Consider the following 20,952-nt stretch of genomic DNA (forward strand, 5'->3'; position numbering starts at 1 on the left):
GAAAAAAGTGCAAAAACCTGTTTAGGTGAAATAACAGAAAACTTGTTGGCAGTTATGTTTAGCACATTTGAAATACAATAAAACGCAAAAGAGATGCAAAAACAACGCTGAAAGGTATAACAACATGATGACTCGTCGAATTGAGGGCCGGGGAGTTTTGAAAGGAATTGAAGTATAAAGAGATGGAGAATTGATTTACAGCTCCTCGGAGCACAGGTCTCCGCCAGGTCAGGTAGGAATATGAAGAATCGAACAGATCCATCTTGATCACATGACTATAGTATCACACTACCGATATGCGTGATGTTTGGACAAAATATGTAGGAGTAATATAAAAATCTGCCTCTTGGTGGCGCTATAATAGGGCAATATCAAAAGGGTGGCATTTGTTCCTCAATGTAGTGTGAATGTGTGTGCAAAGTTTCAGCAATCAGACGCTGCATTCATGATTTGAGGCATTTAGTTCAAAACGGGCCACTCCTGCAAACTTTAGATGTCAATCTTAGCCAATCAAGATGGAATATAAAAAATCTAACAGATCCGTCCGATCACATGACTAAAGAGATCATGTGTACTAATTTGCGTGAAATTTGGATAAAATCTGAATGAGTAATATAAAAAAATTTCTTTTACATAAGTCAGCCTCCTGGTGGCGCTATAAAAGGCATATGTGAAAAATGCAGGGCAAAGGTTTTTCCTTGGCATCTAGGGAGTGCGCATACAAAGTTTTACACAGATCAGTGCAGTTATAAGTAAAAACGCGAATCGGCCTGTTAAAGCACCACCATGAGGCTGATTTGAAAAATATTAAGTGACATTTCTTTCTCTGCCTAGTAGGAATGTGTGTGCAAAATTTCAGAGGCATTTTGTTCAAAAACGGAGCACTCCCCCAAACTTTGGAAGCCAATCTTAGCCAATCAGGATGGAATATGAAAAATCTGAAAAAACTGTTTCGTTTAATGACTATAGAGATACTGCGTACTGATTTGCGTGATGTTTGGACAAAATCTGTAGGAGTAATATAAAAGTTTTTATAGTTTTACTATACAAAACATAGTCTATGCCACGGCTTTGGCCTGGCGGAGACACTGACATTGGACACTCTCTGCCTGTGTGTGTGTGTGTGTGTGTGTGTGTGTGTGTGTGTGTGTGTGTGTGTGTGTGTGTGTGTGTGTGTGTGTGTGTGTGTGTGTGTGTGTGTGCGTCGCTCTGGGGAAACATTTCTAGACAGAGGATTTTCCGGAGATCAAAGATCAGATTTGTCCTGAGCTCATCAGACCTAATACAGAGAATGGATTACGCACAAACAAAGCTCATAACACTTTAGTGCACAAAAACTGTCAATCACCTGCGTATGCACACAAGTACATTTGGGGATGTTGGATAGAGGCACATCATGTACAGTACACACAAGATTTCTGTTCAGATCTAACAGGCTGAAAAATCATGGGGTTTTAATAAAGCAAATATGTTTTCAATTAAGCGAGTATCACACTTTTTCAGTTTTTTTAAAGAAGAAGATTTTCTTAATGATCGTAACAATTAATTGGTTTAATTTATGTTTGCTTGTGCCAGCATGATGGTAAGATAAAACACACCCACAACTAATGCCATTACCTTCAGCTGTGTTTACCGTTTACTGTTTATCCAGTAAAAATGTCCGCTCTGAAAAAGGTCTATTTACAACCTCAAGGATTCCTGCAATAAAGCATCATGTTAAATATATAAATAACCCAAAATGACAAAGTGACTGGAGTTTGACTTGACGTGTCTGGGACTAAGCTGATAAACGTATGCTTTATGGTGCGAGAGACAAGATGTCTGTCTGTTAAAGAGTGCAGGCGAGGAAGTGAGAACAATAGAGAAGAGGCAGTTGACCTGAGAGACAGAGAGAATGAGAGTGATGGATCGAGGGGGCTGGAGAGAGAGAGAAAACGAGAGTGAAGCATTGAGGTAGCCGGAGAGACCGAACATGAGTCCGAGAGAGAAGAAGAGGTAGAGAGACGTACAGCTTCTATGGAGGTAATACTGAAGCTGTAAGCTGACGAACATGACAGCAATATGAGCCGAATTTGCATAGCAGATGTTCGCCTACGCAAGGCTAGATTTATTGGAAAAACGAACAGCGGAATGGCTGTATGCCATCTGTGAGACAGCAGTGGCAACCAAATATTATAAATAACAGCTGTCAGTATATGTTGTCAAAGAGCGGAGGTAAGGGAGAGTCAGGAAGAGTTACCGTGTCTAACGAAGAGGTTATTCCCTCTGAGGTGTGAAATGAGAAGAGAGGTGTGAGATAGACCGAGGAGTGAGATCGACCGATAGATATTTACTGTATACAGAGAAGAAGAAAGATAGAGTTTTCAGAAACTGATATACAGTATTTCATGTTCACATCTTGTATTCGAGGCTACAGCTTGCGGTGAAGTAAGGGAGAGCATTGCAAGCTTTGTTTGTACCTACTGAGGTGGCCTGAGTTACACTTACACTTGACAAAATATTAATAAAGCAAGGCAATCGTAGCACAGCATCTAATTGCTATCAGTGTTATGGTTGTACAATCATAAATCATTGTCATCATGAATAAAATCAATTATTTATAAGTACCAGTGTCAGTATATAATTTAATCTATCTGCTGCTCTCTCTCTCTTATACTCGCAGCCAAAGCCCTCTCTTGTTCTCTGTAGTATCTTCTCTCTCTCTCTCTCCCCCCCCTTCTCTTTACCCTTCTACCTAGCGATTTTCTTTTTTAATTCCACAACAGCCTGAGGCGTTCTTTGTAAGAACAACATTAAGAATTAATGTGTCCATCATGGCATGGCCGTCAAAGTATTATGGGCCGCTCAATAGAGAACCCCCTTTTTTTGTAAGAAATAGCACACAAAAAAATGAAGCCAATTTTGGGATTGAAGTGTGACAAAAAAGATCAGAGACAGTGGGGAACAGACAGAGAGAGGAGGTGGAGGTTTGGAATGTTGAGAATGGAAATAGGCCAGGGGTTGTTATAGCCACTTTCGAGAAAGGAATTAAATAAAACAAACGTCACGCATACATGCCTGCCCTGCACACATGCAAACATAAATTAAGCAGTGTAATCACACCTGCTCCAGTTCAAACCATAAAATGCTCTGTATTTTCTGCATCACTCTTTAAACTTTATTTTAGTTCCAGTCCTTTAACACAGGCACAGTATACCAGAGGTTTTGGAGAAACACCTGTTATTAGTTTCCTAAATGTCTTGACTATAACCAATAATCAGTGTTGTTAAAAAAACAACAAATAAACATTCCCTCAATGGAATGTTCTGTGCCATATATTTTGGGAGAGGTAGAAGAAGACCAAATGGCAAAGTGATCTTTAAAGGACTTCAAATACAGTACTTTAGATATAGTGTAACTTCACATGCATAGATTATCAACTACGATTCAACTTCAACACTCCATATAAGTTTCACTGCTTCAACAGGGGCCATATTGTATGATGCGTACACAGTTCTCTGCGCTTCTCTGTCTTTGAGGGCTCTCCACTGGACCAGTGCATGGCTGGTATCCTGGGTACTCCACCAATAGGGAAAATATACATTGAACCAGGCATCTCTTTTCAGATTATAAGTGTAAGTACAATGGCATTAGCAACAAAGTAGATAATAACCATCTGATCTTGAGGAGATCTTAAGCATGTTGTGACATGAACTGTGACTGGTCTACTTTTGAGGAGACAGATATATACATTACATACATACAGACAAACCTTGTCCTAGATGCCATAAAAAACAAACCTTTGACATGAGACTTTAGTTGCTATCCAAATAAGAGGAAAAAAAGATACCCACTTTAGTATGACACAACCGGTCCCAGTGGGTGGGGCTGTCCAGAACACCTGTATCCTGGTGCGCCTGCGGGGTGTGCTTTCTGTCACAGCAGGGGGGCAGTTGGTCAAGAACTGGGTGTCTTCTTCATCAATAATCTGGGGACAGAGAAGGAGGGACAGGTTCAATTAATATTGAACCTAGCATTACAAGTGGTCAAATTAACATAACCAAATACCAACACCAATAATCCTGGATTTATACGCAAGTAGAGATTTTCGCTTGTGTGTAGCAGTAGTAAACAGAATACAATTTATAAATATGACACATTTTAGTTTTTAGAGACTGGGGATACAGTTACAGAGTTTGCCATTGCTTTCTGAGGCATAAGGTGGGGAGAAAGTTGAGACGATTTGTAACCACTTAAACCACTTCATTGACCAGCGTGGCGTCTCTCAGGCGTCTATCCTTGGTCTCCTTTTTCATTTTTTAATTCTACACCATTATCTTCAAAAAAAATTGTGCCTATTATGACGCCCAGAATAGGGACACTAGGGTTCAAGTAGTTAATATAATGTATTGTATTCGTTTGGGGAATGTGGCCTTTATATAATATTGGAATTGCTACATGAAACATTATATGACCCGAATACATTATTAACCCAAGACAGCTGTTCAGTTAGTTGACATCTTTATCAATGGCCTGTAGATAATCTGAGATTCTAAACCTTTCTTTTGATAGCATTACTATTGACTGCATTAATGGAAAAGGATCATGTTCAGCCCATAAGTGGGACGGCCTGGTACATTTAAGACATGTCTAATGTCTTCTGCATGTGAACCTTGCCAGACAGATGACACACATGCACGCACGCACGCACGCACGCACGCACGCACAGCGGCTCTGTAATGACCCAACACACAGAAGAAAAAATAAACAGTCTGACAAAAAAAAAAAAAAACGCATACAACAATCGCTTGCTCTTGACAATCCGCAGGGAGCGCTCTCTAATGGATATAATGGTACTGACCAGTTCTGACATTGCATGCGCATCATTTTCTATGCAAAATATAATAGAATAATAATTGAAAACCAGCCAATTTGTAAGACCAAAATTCTAATATAATGTCTGAGCTCAGTTGACAGCCCTATCCCAGATATGCCAACCCAATGCTATAATCTATTGATGAGAATATTGTGATCAATAGTGTCAAATCAAGTCCAACAAAACAAGCATGGAAAAGTTACCCGTGTCAGAATTCATTAAAATATAGTTTGTGACTCTAATAGGTGCATTGGTTGGGTCAAGACCAGGTTTTTTTACGAAGGGGCTGAACACAGTCAATCTTAAAATAATTAGGGATACTGTAGATCCAGAAGATGGGGAGATAAAATGGCAAGACAATTAAGGGGCAAGTTGGCAACTATTAGAACTATAAGAAATTAGTAGCCAGCCCAGTTGGCCAGTATTTTGCCTGTTGTGGAGAGGAGGCAGATCCTTCTATCTTTTCCACAGTCTGCCTGGTCTCCTTTGGTGAAGACAGTAATGATCATGGCATCACTGAACTCAGATGAAATGTCCTCCTTCTCTCAGATTTCTTCAAGTAAGGCCATCTTTGACATCCCATCAGGCACAGTGGATTTGTCGTTGCTTAGTTTCTTGGTAACCAATGTCTTCCATAGTGCGTTACTAAGGGATTTGATTGATGCTACTCATCTCAACAGTTGTGTTATGGTTCAGCAGTTCATGGAAGTGTTCTATCGGGTATTGATGGCCACATTGTCCTTCAGTGGCAAGCACATGAATCCATCCACACTGACGATGGCTCCATACTGTAGAGTTTATTTGAAGCACAACAATAGAGCTATAAGCACAACTGTTGCATACGGCTTATGTATACGCAAAAGTCATCTGTTGACATGAACATCATTGTAGTTTATTCAGACACTTCCTGACTCTTCATTCCTGGTCCCACTGATAGTGTGAACAGACCGCAAATCAGATCCCACAAGCACAATGCAGCACACTTTTGGTCGTGGAAAAGAAGCTATAGAATGCATAATGCCATTGGTTTAAGGAGCAGTAGTTATGGTAACTTTGTATTCAGATCCAGAGGCTCAAGGCAGAGCAGCAGTGATGACAGCATTCACACCTGATGAAGAAATTATTTTTTTGCATTTTGATGGACACACAACATTGTTGAAAGGAAAGTAATCACGCTGCAGTGTTAAGAATCCTTTTGAAATTGCCGGCTACAAGGCTTAGTTGAATTGGATCGGTCTTTATCTGTACCCCATAAAATGCTCAGCCCTTGAGTGCGACTTTGGAAATAATAATATAACAGCCAGGTACAATTAAAACGCATCAAACCCATCTTCTGCACCTGAGCCTTGTCAGACAAATAGTCACACACAAACACACATAAAATCAGACACACACAGACTGCAGGCACAACCACTCGTATGTACAGAAAGACGCACGCACGCACACACAAACAATGACCTTCTACTCAATATTCTCCAGCTGCAGTCTGACAGGATATAAAGACAGAGACAACAGCCCTCTCTCCTCTCTCTAGACACTTTTTATGTGACTCACAAAGATCCCTCACTTCACACATTCCCCTGTCACACACACACACACACACACACACACACACACACACACACACACACACACACACACACACACACACACACACACACACACACACACACACACACACACACACACACACACACACACACACACACACACACACACACACACACACACACACACACACACACACACACACTTTAAAATTACATTCCTGTTAGGCTTCACGGCTTCGTAAACAAAAATTCCAAATTGCAGGTATGACAAATAACTTAAATATATATAAAGAAATTAGTCACATGATTAAATAATACCTTTATACTTTTTCAACCATGGAAATGACCAATCTACAAGCCCAAAGCGTGTCGTGATGCAACACGTTGTGGGCTTATAGATCGGCTATTTTTACTATTTTGGGAAAATGTTTGAAAATGTATAAACATCTTTCAACGTGGAAGTGATTATGACGTTTTTGGAAAATAATTGCAATTATCTCAAATAATCGATATTTAATAAGAGTGACAGGCCTAACGCTCACTCACTCGCACACAGACCCCTAACTCATCTTCTCAATATCTCTGTATCTACTTCCCCAAACTTCATTATTCACATTGCGGTTTATTTCTGTTTTGCCAAGACTACAGTTCTGACAGTTAAGTCTAGATGCAAACAAATGGTGAGAGATGACAAATGAGCAGAGAGAGACAGGCAGAGAGCAAAAGAGCAAGAGAGAGAGAGAGAGAGAGAGAGATGTAAGAGACGCAGAAATAGAATTATATCAGCGTCAAGATATGACAAATTGATAGGAAACCTGCACTGTCTGGAAGTGTAAAGAACTATACATAAGAAAAATACTTCTCTGGATCTATAATGGCACCGGATGTATACTATTTGAACTTACTCTTCAACTACATTAAGCTTACAGGGTATATAAATATAAATACGAGTGTCCATCACTGCTTGGTAAATGGTAAAAAATAAATGGTGCATTTGTAGTGCACCTTTATCCAAAGCACTCTACACTTTGCATTACATTCACCCATTCACGCAAACATCACACAGCGACGGTGGATGAAACCATGCATGATTCAAGATTTTTTTTGTCATTTCCGTCTGCAAGCATCAGAAAACTAAATTGCGTTTCCCCTAAAAGGCAGTGAAAAACGTAATAGTGCTAAACTCAATATCTAAATCTAAATAAATACATCCTAAACCAACCTGCTCATTGGGAGCAGTTAGGGTTTAGTGTCTTGCTCAAGGACACGAACCCAGGGGGAGCCAGGGATCGAACCCGGGAACCTTCCGATTCCCAAGCGGCCGCCCTACATGAGCCACTGCTGCCATAGACACTGTACAGTAAGAATGCTGCACTGCAGAGCATTTCTCCTCCAACAATGTGTGCAAATGAGTGACATACTGTAATACTACACAGAATTAATGGAGCACATACATACAGTACTAGGGATGGGACGATATGGAATTTACATGTCACGATTATTGCGCCAAAAATAATTGCGATTAACGATATTATCGCAATAATCAAAATATGCTTAAAACTTAAAATGCCACTTTTGTTAACCACTTGAACCCCCAGCTTCCCTATTCTGGGGGGAAAATAGCCGATCTATCAGCTCACAAGCTTGTGAGCTTGTAGATCGGCTATTTTTGGCGAATCGATTTGTGTAGAGTGAAATAAGAGCGTACCAAAGGGTACTGGGTACCATTTACTGGTTACTGGGTACAGGGTACAGTACCCACGGACCTGCGCTCTTTACAGGTCCAATTTCACGATAAATAAAAATCTCCACGATACGGTTATTGTGAGCGTTTATTTTTCTTGATAAATTATAACGATTATCATCCCATCCCTATACAGTACAGTGCATGAGTAGTGAAGCATTGTTCTATAAAGTGTTTTGGACAGTGAACATTTTTGTATACCTATCCGAGTGGATAAGATCTGGATTTTGGGTGTTAAAGATATTATTTGATTAATCAAATATATATATTTCTTATTGATATGTTTGCTGAGATAATTCCATTATCACAGATCGGATGTCAAAGTGATTCCAATGCTGTCGTTCGGTTTTGAACTACCAAAAATCTAAATCTGATCCACTTGGATAGGGATTAAAAGTTTTGAGTGTACCACCAACCGTAGGATTAGTTACGGTTTTATTCTGCAAATATAGGTAAACATTTGGTGAAAATAGAATTTCTACAAGCTCACAATGCATTACAATGTGACGCATTGTGAGTGTGTAGATCTGCTAGTTCCATGATCTGACATACAACAAAGTATACAACATTTAAGTGGTAAAGTTGCAGTCCCTAAAGTTTGGTCTCTGACTGTCTGGTAAGACAGTCACAGAGAGTGAGGGTTGAAGAGAGAAGGCAGTGAACGGACAGCATAGTAAATGAGTCTTTGTTTTAATTGCGATTGCTGGTATGTCTGTGCATGTGCGTGCGTGTGGGTGCTTGTGTGAGTGTCCAGAGTTCATCCCACTGTCTTTGTCAGCGGAGATGGTAAACACAGATGTCTGCTAAAGCAAATGCAAAAGCACACACAAAGACAGAAAGAGGGAGGGGGGAGATGGACAGAGTAAAGATCTCTGGAGAAAATCAACAATTAGAATAATATTAACTTGGTTGTGTGCGTGTGTGTGTGTGCGCGTGCGTGCACGTGTAGAACTGTGTGGCAGCACATGCATTGCGGCTATGCATTTATATGCAAAGCAGTTATCCAGCAGTGAATCAAACCTCTGGGACCGAAGTGCGGAGTGAAACTTTTTATGACGAACGCACGTCACAGACAGACAGACTGAAATGTCACGTCAACATTTGAAGAGACGCTTACCTCATAAAGTGAGAGAAATCTCTTGTCTTGATAGAAGCCTCTGAGGCACAAACATTTTGCCTTGAGCCTTCTATCAATCAAAGCTATACATCATCACTTCAGATCACTGCTGAGATCTTGGGGCCACCTTATTACATCATATAAAAACGGACTTATACTTAGTTGAGGTCCGCCCAGTGGAGGTGGGGTGTAGAGGCTTTGTGGCAAGATCTACCGGCAGACTCTTTGCAGACCTGGGAGTCAGAGGCCAGAGTCAGCGTTCAGCCATCAAAGCAATTGTATTGTCTGTGGAGGGCACTGCATTGGATATTATATACTGCTTATAAGTTTGACTTTATTAACAATACTGAATTTATTTCCAGTAAAATGCATTGGAGAGGTTGATTTGTAATTATATGAATTGAAATGGTTCATTACGTTTTGCTGTAGTACTCAAACCAGCGGGTATATGTAACCAATATGTATATACTGTGCATGCGTGCGTGCGTGCATGCGTGCCTGTGTGCGTGCGTGCGTGTGTGCGTGCACAAGCAAATTTTCAGTCCCAGACTGTCTTTTGTTCACTCCGTTTGTTTAGGCTATTGTCAAAGAGAGCAGCATGAATAAACTGTTGACGTCTTGCTCAGACTTTGCAGTCCTAAATGATAAAAGCGCTGATGTCTGTGACCTCCAGACAGCCCTGAATGGTGAACTGTAACAACAAAACTATTACGTCTTCTTTAGTCCTTTCAATCCAGTTCACTTAATTGGCGCATCATTATTTCAACACTCACGCGAGCGAAAGATTATAAAACATTCATCCCAATGACATATCTGTCATCCTAAATGCTTACCCTTATTGTGCATTATCAATAAGAATAGTATTAACAATATCAATATGGGCCACTAATCCATAATCAGGCCATAATCAAAGACACTGCAAATAACTTCATAATTACTCAAAAGTGGAGCACACTCTTGCTTCTCTGAACATAAACGTGTCCATAAAGGAGAAGAAGCAGTAAATGAGCATTGGGTGGTGATATCGTTTTTTGTGTTTGATTGGTGCTAAATCTTGAGGTGTTTATCTCAGGGCTGGAAGCTGGGAAAATGCTTATTGTTTGAGAACTATTGTTGGCACACAACAAGGTCACTGTCATTTCAGCTCTGCACAGTGCATTCAGTCTTTCTCCTTAAAGATCCTCTCGGCAGCAGTATATATAGCATTGCTGGGCTTATGCAATAGTCTGAATCTCTGAAAACTACTGAATGACTTTAGCTTAGGCACTTCAAACTGATTGGGTTTGTTTATCCCCGGCTAAACTCGGAACCCTATATAGCCTTAAAAAGAAGCTGCTGTGCTCATCACTCCACTTAACCAAACAAGCTCCGTTTTGTCTCCATGGGCAATAACATGTCCCTAGCCTAGATAAATATGACCCATGTTCCACACAGTCTGAAGGAGTAAGATGATGGCTGGGAAAAACACACATCTACTCCACAACACAGTGTACACAAGCACGCACGAACAAACGCACACATGCACACACACACACACACACACACACAGGTCTAAGGCATTAACACAAGTCTTATAATGGCTGAGTGAAATAAAGGGTGAACACATAATAAAGCAGGAACTCTCAGTGGCTGTTAAAATGAATGTGTGAAAAGTTTTCTTCTCTTTTTTTGCGTGTCAGTGAGACAGCAGGCGGGCACATTCCAGAAGACATGCCAGAAACAACTGAAAAAGAGAAACCAAAACGAGAGGAGAGCCGGACTTGGAGCTACCAACCTGCAACCTCCTCTGCACAGTATAATGACACTGCAAAACCAGACGAAGATTTTTTGGGGGAAATACACGGTCAAGGAAATTGCCAAATATAACCTTGAATTTTGCATTTAGATAAAATCCCTGCAGTCATGTCATGCACATACTGTAGCTGCCCTTAATTGTTGATCCACCAAAAAAATCACTGGTAAACAAATTGACTGCATTACTTATACAAGAAATTAAGAGTTTATTCCAACCTAAAACCCATTGCTCTTTTCCATAATAATAATTCTAAAGAAAAACAGATGAATTCAACAACTTAGTATAGCTGACAAGAGCTGAATTACAATGGCAAAATATCAAGAATCTGAACAACTACTGTAGAAGAGTTAGTAATTCCCACAGTTCTTAAGGACTTAATCCAAAATGTAAAATTATTGGTGCTACCGTGCTACCCTATACTGACAGGCCAACAAAACCAATATTTAGTAAAGACAAAATAATATAAAAATACCATGTATTTATCTGCTAGCACATCTAATGAGGTGATATCCACCAGGAGCACACAGATACTGAATAAGTATTTATCCACTTGACTACAAAACCTTTCCAAAGTATTTAATCCCCCCCCCCATAATGACACAATTGGGATAGCAGGGTTAAAGTGGTTAAAGACCAATAGCCTCTTTGCACACTTAGTGTCGAAATTGACATCAATTTCGGCTTATGAAGTGACCGGAATAACACAAATAAACACTCCTTTCCTTCTGTTATGCAAGTCGATAATGACACAAGTTGGAAATGCATGTCCCACCCGGTTAGTCAATACCCATTGTCAGAGTACCCGTTGTGCCAGTCTGTCTGTCTGTGTCCCTTTTATGCCCATATATATAGAGAGATTTCTGAATCTGTTTGTCTGTGTCAGATGCCAATATATGGAGTTCCTTGTAAGGCATGTTCAAATATGGGCCAGGCCAATCTAGGCCAACCGCAGATACAACCAATATGGGCATTTACTGATGACATCAGGGATCTCCATACATGGGCATAAAAGGTACAAGGACTGAGAGATACAGATATATCCATATATGGGCATAAAAGGGACACAGGTAGACAGACAGACAAAGCCCCCAACACTATGACTCAGACATATTGGTTGGATCGGCGGTGCGATGTAGGTGTGAGGGCCGCATAGCCTCATAGCCCCTATATTTGTGTTACTCTAGTAAAACAAATATACACTCCTTTCCCACTGTTTGATACAGAACACCTCATCAGTGTTATGCAATCTTTCATGAGATGGGATACATAACACTATCCGTGTTCTTACTGTTCTATATTCTTTCAGGAGATGGAATACAGAACACCTCAGTGTTATACAGTCTTTCAGGAGATGGGATACAGAACACTTTGTGGATTGTACAAGTAATTAAGAGTACACAAAAGTGGCAAAATGAGAAGAAATGTACTTGTTAAAACCCACGCTAGTCAAGTTAAGTGTCTGCTTGCTTGCGACTCATTCTCAAAGGAGACTGAGACATGCAGACACTGGAAATCCAGTGGAGAAGAGTGGGCGGACATGTTTGTTATGGATTGAATTTCAATTAGTTAAATCAAACCATTCTAGTAAGTTGGCAGCATGATGTGGCGGGTTGCGTTCCTGGTGTGACCAAGTGGATGTTCTAAAAATGTCCTTCAACTGCATTTATACAAAACAGACATCCTTGTCCTTGATTAACACCAGCTGTGTAGCAGTCTTCATATACTGTAGGTCTTCTGTGACCTGTATTGGTCCATTAATGTGTATAACATGTCGCTAACAACCTAGAGATCTTGCAGGCAGCCAGCGATCTGCTGTCGATTTCAAACGCCAGACCAAATAGATCTGGGTAAGAACCAGTCTTTTCTTTATTGCCATTTTGTCATCCCTGAAGATCTTTAAATCTTGTTTCCCAAAGTTCAATCTGGGAACCCATCGTCAAATAAAAAGGAAAAACAGCGCCCCCAGCGTCTTTCACTTTTGCATTTGACTCTGGGGGGAGTGATTAACTAGACTATGCTGACTGGAACCCGGGGTTTGGTCCATGCCCTCAGCCCTCCACTTCCGGTGGTGCACCTATGTTTTCATTCCGACTAGATAACATTTCTTCCACCACGGAACACTATGGGCCGCGCAGTGGCAACCAAAAAATATGACTCTTTTATGCTGAGGCTGAGGCACACAAACTGATTTAGCTCTGTTCATAATAAACAATTTACTTAGGAATTATGTTCAATATGAGCGGGTGGCTTAAAAGAGCCATTTTGGCTGTTTTTGTTAGTCCGAGAGAGAGAGGGTCCACGGATCCATTTGGTTCCATCTGTACCCTCGTGGAGTTAAATTTAGAACGCGATGTAACGTTACCGTGCGGAGACAGACGCCGGGGAGATCATTCTCACAGACAGACAACCACACCAGTTACCAACGGTTGCCGCGATGGAGAAAAACGGCACCGCCAATGCGGTGGCCATAGATAAAATATGTTCACTTTTAACTGTTCCAGAGAGAGGGGCTTGAGTCGCAAAGCGAGTGTGGTTCATTCAACCAAAGTCTGTCACTTGCGTTTCAAATCGTATTCTTTGATCGGCTGGTGATATAACTTAACTGACACGATATTTATAAACATACTTGTGTGGATTACGGAGAAGTTTTAATGACATCTTGACGTGCACTGTGCACTATTTGTATTTTATTTGTATTCGCCTCGCAGACCTAGTAAGTCCGTGGAGACTGGAGCGGCTTTGATTGGTTAAAGCGCGGCTTGCTTCCGGATCTAAGGCCTGCCCACTTGTAGGCCAATGTGCACACGTTCTGAACGACGTCCCGACAGATTGCGAAGCTCTGAATCTGTTCTTGAGAGATTACCCAAAGTTTTATACACTGGACTATGACTAAATCGTCAAATATTAAGTATCCTATGCACTAACTGGTCATTGATGAGCTTCCAGCTCTGGCCATGCCTCTGGTTAACATGCTCAACCTCCCTGATCTTTTGGGTAAGCTCCTGTTGTTCCAGTGTCACGTGCACTTAGTATAGTTCCTCTTTTTTCTGCTTATACTCCTCCCTCAGATGCTCTTTTAACCCCTAACAAATGGATAAATTAACACTGAGGATTTACTGTGTTCAGTCAAACACGGGGACTGTAAACTATACTAAAGTAGAGCAGTGTGAGAAAAGATTCTGTTTGAACCAAAAGTTGTTTGGTGAGATGATGATTGAGTTTTGGAACAGGGTGCACAGAACAAAAAAAAGAGAGCTATTATACTGAGAGGATTATCTAAGATGAATGATGTAAAAACTACGCAAAGAACAAATAAGTGAACTAATTAGTTAAAATTATAAGTTTAAAAAATTCAGTTAGATGACCCCGTGGTTTTCATACTTTCTTTACTTGTGTACCCTGGTAAATGGTGCATTTACAATGTGCATTACATAAACCCATGCACGCACACATTCACACACCGACGACAGCGGAGGAAACCATGGAAGGCACCAACCTGCTCATCGGAAGCAAATACGGAAGGGATTCACTGTCAGTGTCTTGCTCAAGGACACTTCAACACTAACTCAGGGGGAGCCGGGATCGAACTGAATTGTAGGTCCTATAATTTAAAAAAAATCCCCCTGGATTCCTTATGTTGCGATTCCACAAATAGGCCACGCCCATTTCCATGGTCCAAAATTCACACAAATCGTTACACATAATCTCTGGAGTCATGTGATAAAGATGTACTGTAACATCCCTATTTTTATATTCCCTTCCGATTGGTTATGATTGGCTTCCAAAGTTTGCTGGAGGGGCCCATTTAACAACAAGTTGAAAAATGCGTGAGCGCACCCCAATTTTGAATCACATATTGAGGGGCATCTAAGCAACACAGAGCCATGATCGATTTCAGTTACACCCAGGGCGGATGTTCCATACCGCTTGCTTGGAATTGGCTTTAAAAAATGAATGGGCATCAAGGTCTTTCTAGCAGCAAGCAAGAAAGCGATCACGCGTCGCTGGTACCAACAGGATCCTCCAACCAAAGACAATTGGGTGGACATTATAGGGGAAATCTACACTATGGAAAAACTAACTTTCATACTCAGACAATGTTAAACAAAAATTGGGAAAAGTGGTCTTTCTTCTTTCAGCCCATGTCAATGTATATTTTTTACTATAGTAATAACTGTAACAATTGTGGAATACAGCCTTTTTTTCTTTCTTTTTTTTCTATTGTCCTTTTATTTTTTATTTATTTTTTATTTCCTTATTTTTGTTCCGTCTTGTATCCTTGTATGTGTGTTTGTCTTTTGAAAATCCTTTGTTTGAATAAAAAAAAATAGTAAAAAAAAAAAGAAAAAATGAATGGGCAGAAATTACTCAGCCGTGGGTAGGCTAGAGGCTACCCAGCCTGGCAAAGACCTACGCTCTGAGGTCTATACTTGTATGACCACATTAACCCTGACGTAACTATTTTTTGGCAATTAGAAATAAATACATTTAAATGATCAAAATTCTTCCATACATTTTATATTTTTATTTTCAAAAATAGCTAAAATAGCCAATCTACAAGCTCATGTGTCACATCGGGAAATTGTAGATCGGTATTTTAGCTATTTGTCGTATGACGAAGTATACAGTATATAGGGACACAGAGGCAGGAGGGCATAAAGAACACTTGTGTGGGCTCTGGGCTGAGACACTGAGCAAGTGCAGCTCAAAGGCTGAGCTTCAAGATGAATGGGCTGAATAATTACGGTAGCATTTGAAGAAAATAACCAAATGTTGTGTAAAACAAGATCCCCCATTACTCCTCCAATCAAATCAAACTAATATTCCAATCCATCGCCCTCTTGAAGTTGTTGGCTACAAAAAAGAGGCTTCCACAGTCTCACCTTGGTAAGAATCTGGTTAGTGTCAGGGAGTGGAAACAGCGAGAGATGTGTGTTCCTGTTTACACTGAGCAGGAGGTAATTGAGGAAGTCTGTCTCTCTCCTCAGGAGCTCTCCAGCTCAGTAGGAGCAGAGCTACTACTCAACAAAATAGATCACATCCCCTCTCTCTCTCTCTCCTGTCTACCTTTCCATATCACTCTCTCTCGTTTCCACAACTCCCCCCCTCCAACCCACTCACCCAACCACCCTCACTCTTCTCTGCTTTCCCTTCACCGGAGGAAATATGCGCTTCTCAGTCTCACCCCAGAAGAACCCAACAAATGAGAGAACTAGTTTCTCTTCTCTTCGAACTCACCCCCCGTTTGCAACAGGAGAACTCTGTAGTCTATCTATGGGAAGCTTCTTCATCCAGCAGAGCTGTGTAGCGTCAGAAAGCAGTAACTCCTTTACCCCCCGTATGAAAAGGACTACAGGAAGCAGCAGAGCAGAGTCCCTTGTGCATTAAAACATGTCAGATAAACGACTCTGCTGCATATCAGGTGGATTTTTTTTTCTTGAAGCACAGCCTATCCCTTCGGCATTATGGTCCTCACTAGATGGTAGGGTTGCCCCGGTGTGGAGCTTTTCCCAATTACTAACCTCATGGACACACCGGGAAAAAAACAGTATGCAACCTGAGTATTGGATAACATTAATTTATACATCATTGCACTGATGAAGGCCAACTAGGCTAAAACGTTAGCATATGCTGTCCGGCCAAAATGAATTGGTGATATTGAGGCACTGTCCTTGTCCTGTTTTTTTAAACATTGGTGAGTGCTACCATGCACCTCTGGATGTCTGGTCTTTTTTAGTATGGGTTTAGCACCACAGAAGAGTCTCATTCGGAGAAGGCACCTCCAATCCCTCCATTGAAACATCGATAACATGCTTAGTATGTTACAAGAACATGGGTGACACACAAAAATTAAATGAATGGAAAAAGGGCAAGTAACATAGCCTGCAGTACATAATTGGTGTATCCCTGCACACCATGTACACTACACCAGTAATAGTGGACACCGTGACAACCTCAACCCTCCCTGGAAAAGAAGGAGGTCCCACAAGAACACCCTCCCCAGAACTTTACCCTAACCATACCAAATCATGCCTAGCCTAACCTTAATTAAACAGTAACGCCTAAACGTAACTAAATGTAATTCATAACAGACATCCCTATACTTAACGTGGGACATCATCCCTCTTTTCTAGGATGGCCATAGTGAAGATGACCATGTGTTATTCCCTACCTGGAACTGGCCGGCATAGTCATCGTCTGTGGTTCCCTCCTTGCCCTCCTTTAGAGAGATGAGAGTGAAACCTCTGAAGTAGGAAGGACTGGAGGCCAGGAGTGTCACTGTGTGTAGAAGATATAACGCAGCATGTTAATACATTGGCTTTGCATTATTCAACACACGTACTGTAGCGTGGGTTAAAGGGATTCCCCATCAAAGGTTAGTCTATGGATCCAGAGGTGTGTGTGTGTGTGTGCGCGTGTGCATGTGTGATACAGGGTCATTTTGAATGCAGGGTGACATAGATAAGATAGATAAATAGGTCCCACAAGGGAAATTCAGTTGTCATTGCAGTAGCGCAGTATGAAACGCAGGACAGATACTGAATAGAGAGAATCTCTCTTTTCTGTATCTGACCTGCCTTTCATTTATTTTTTTATTGACTGACGTATACAACAAAACAATGATAATAAAATAAATAATAGGAGTAAACAGTAACGTACATGGATTAGGAAAAAGTAACTAATTAAATTTAGGGGCTTGATATACTTACTAAGTACCGGTGTCGTGCACCGAAAATAGACGATCTACAAGCTCACAATGTGTTGCATTGCGATGCATTGTGAGCTTGTAGATCAGCAATTTTCAGTGCACGACATCAGCGTGCAACTAAGTATAAGGGTCACTCTGTAGGATACAGGGTGACACCAAAAGATGCGGGGTCACTCTGTAGGACAAAGTGAGACACCAAAAGATGCAGGGTTTTTACGGCTCTGCAGAGGGTTTAGTGTGTCTGGCAGATTGTGAGCTGATCTCACAAACCACCCAAATTTGTTGTGCACACCGCCAGAAGGCCACAGAAACACCTGCACTATTTAGTTTTTCAAATATATTTTATACTTTTTGAAATATTTAACTTTAATTTTACAATGGAAGTCAATGGCACTTCTGATTAGGCTAAAACCTCGCCCAAATTTAGACATACATCATATGTGATGGACGACTGACATCACAGGCTGGCCACATTAAGTCTGAAATCCACATTGGAGCCACTCCGTTCCCATGTGTCACGATATCCACACGATTTGATTTCTTTCTTATAACAGGCACTTAGCATCTCAGACCTAAAGAAGGGGATGGTGCCAAGAAATCTCAGTCTGTTGCTATAAATAGAGCTGTAAATTGTCTTAGAAATGACAGAGGCATAATGGAAGTTACCGAAAGCACACTGTATTTCGTGTGTGTTGATTTCACTCGGAGAGTGTACAAATTTAACCAAAGAGTTAAATTAACACTTGAGTATTTTACTGTGTATATGCCACACCCTGCATTTTAAAAGACAATTGCTGAGAACTGCTCATGTAGTGAATTTTTAAAAATATATAATATATAAATATAATAAAATATAATTTTACAAAATAGTTTAAGTATTTCATTCTGACTAAAGTCATGTGGAAAGTATACTGTACAGTAGGTTCCTATTGTACAAATATTAAATGTCTAAATTGTGATTAATAGATTTAGCCACAAAAAGATTGAAGCACACAGCCACATTTTCATAATCTGAACACCCCAATGCAGTAATATTATTTTAATAATCTCCTTGAAGCTTATCATTCCAGCACTGACTCACTGGAATGAAGACATTTTTCACTGTCACTGAGTTTTTAAAACAAGACAAAATGCCTTATGACTGTGTGTTCAAGTTGAAAAAGTTTTCAAGTTCAAGTCCAACTGAGTGTACTGATACTGATTTGTGTAAAAGTTGGCATTTGTGTAGGACAGCATCTTGATATCTTCACCCACTGACAGGAAGGGGAGAGGAAATTAAGAAGAAATATAGGTCAGGTCAGAAATGATATCACAAAGTGGCCCCTATCAAGGCCAAACCCCTCCCTTTAGGGATCATGAGGAGGAAACCCAAACAAACATAGGGAGGAAGAGAGAATGATAAAGACATGGTGACAGATAACGTCCTTCAGCTGCTGTCTCTATCAACATTTTTGCTCTGCAGCCATTAACACACATTAAAATGAAAAGCAAACACATTTAAGAAATCAATGTGTAATCAGCACTCTAGTGCAAATAGCCTACAAATCAAGTATTAATTTTATACTACCAAATGGATGGGTCGTATTTAATTTAGACCCTTACAAATGGAATTAAATATTGACTAAAGGGGGTCCCAGGATGTCCCCAGCAAAATTGGTTAATGCCATCAAAATCGGTTTAACCTAAGCTTCAACATCTACAAGCTCACAACACATTGATTGATTGATTGAATACTTTATTTAAGTTTGCAGAAAAAAAACACATGAACACACATCATAATGTGATGCGTTGTGAGCTTGTAGATCTGACCAAAAAAATGGCTTAGGCTACATTTGCACACTGTCTGTCAGTGTTAAATTAACTGAGGTTTTTAGTGTGCAGTGCATTTTACAAACACGTGTTAAAATGTGTTAATGTATATTTTTTTTAATACAATGTAAGCACCAATGCAATGACTGTAAAAGTAACCGTACCCCTGTAGGTGCTACCGGGCTGGTAGGTCTCCGGGTCCCCCTCCACTCGGAGTCTGAACTCATGGTACCCGTCCCTCCGGGTGCCCTGTGTCTGCGCCCGGAGGATACGACCGCAGTACCCGTCCGATCTGCCGGCTGCAGGCTCCTCAGCGAAAGCGACCGCGTTGCACACAACAAAACTCGAGACGAAACACTGCAAAAGCAGCGAATGCAAGTATATTCCCATTTCTTAGAAACCCGAGACAGGAGTCTGTCAATTCAAATAAAACTCTCCCTGGAGAAGAAAGAATGAACGGGTCGATCAAATCTATCGCCTAACAGATCAACATTGAGACATTCCACCAAACTAGGCTTCTAATGTTTGCTGACAGTTCGGGATAAAGAGCAGTGGAGCCATTCTGATCAACTAAACGCGGAGCGGAGTTGCTTTGCAGCTCGTCTGAAGTTCAGCCCCACACACACACACACACGGTACAATGAAGCACATACGCGCAGTGCTGGAAAGTAACTAAGTACGTTAACTTGAGTAATGTACTTAAGTACAATTTTGAGGCACTTTTACATTACTGGAGTATTTCCAATTTTCAGTAGCCTACTTTTACTTCTACTTCACAACATCTCAGAGGCAAATTGTACTTTAAATTTACTCCACTACAATTATTTGAAAACTTGCTTTACTATACTTTTTAGATTTGGATTATTATTACAAAACATACATGAACCACTTCAGCCCTATATACTTTTCGGCCATTTGAAAATAGCCGATCTACAAGCTCACAATGAGTTGGATGTGATGCATTGTGAGCTTGCAGATCTGCTATTTTCAAATGATTCTTATACTTGTAAACTTGTGAAATATGGGACATTATGCATAATGAGTATTTTCTACGTTTTGTCTTTAAGGACATTTTGATAAGTATAATAACGTTGTGCTTTAAGTACATTTTGAATTCCGGACTTTTACTTGTAACAGAGTATTTCTACATTGCAGTAGGCCTATTGATACTTTTACTTAAGTAGAATATGTGAGTACTTTTTCCACCACGGCATACGCGGAATGAAATGCTGTTCAGTTAATCTGTCAGTTTGTTTGTTCCATGAATTGTTGTTCCGTAATCTATCAATTCTTTTGATAGTGTCTCTGTCAGCAGGGTTGAGGAAATAACGAAGTTCGACTTTACGCCACTGTTTCCTCTTCGTTGGACAACA

General features: G+C 40.5%; 1 protein-coding gene across 1 annotated transcript in view; it reads right to left on the reverse strand.

Moving 5' to 3' along the window:
* Positions 1-20,207, reverse strand: part of LOC308091384 (spondin-1-like) — a 60,512-nt gene extending 40,305 nt beyond the window's left edge. The window contains exons 1-3 of the mRNA XM_080436969.1: positions 19,744-20,207; positions 17,234-17,340; positions 3,834-3,967 (exon numbers count right to left, since the gene is read on the reverse strand). Coding sequence (XP_080293095.1) covers positions 3,834-3,967; positions 17,234-17,340; positions 19,744-19,969 — 467 coding nt within the window. The 5' untranslated portion in view covers positions 19,970-20,207. The remainder of the gene's footprint in view (positions 1-3,833; positions 3,968-17,233; positions 17,341-19,743) is intronic.
* Between the last annotated feature and the right edge of the window lie 745 nt (positions 20,208-20,952).

This window comes from Gymnoscopelus braueri (genome assembly GCF_963280865.1).
Source record: "Gymnoscopelus braueri genome assembly, chromosome: 9".
Classification (NCBI taxonomy): domain Eukaryota; kingdom Metazoa; phylum Chordata; class Actinopteri; order Myctophiformes; family Myctophidae; genus Gymnoscopelus; species Gymnoscopelus braueri.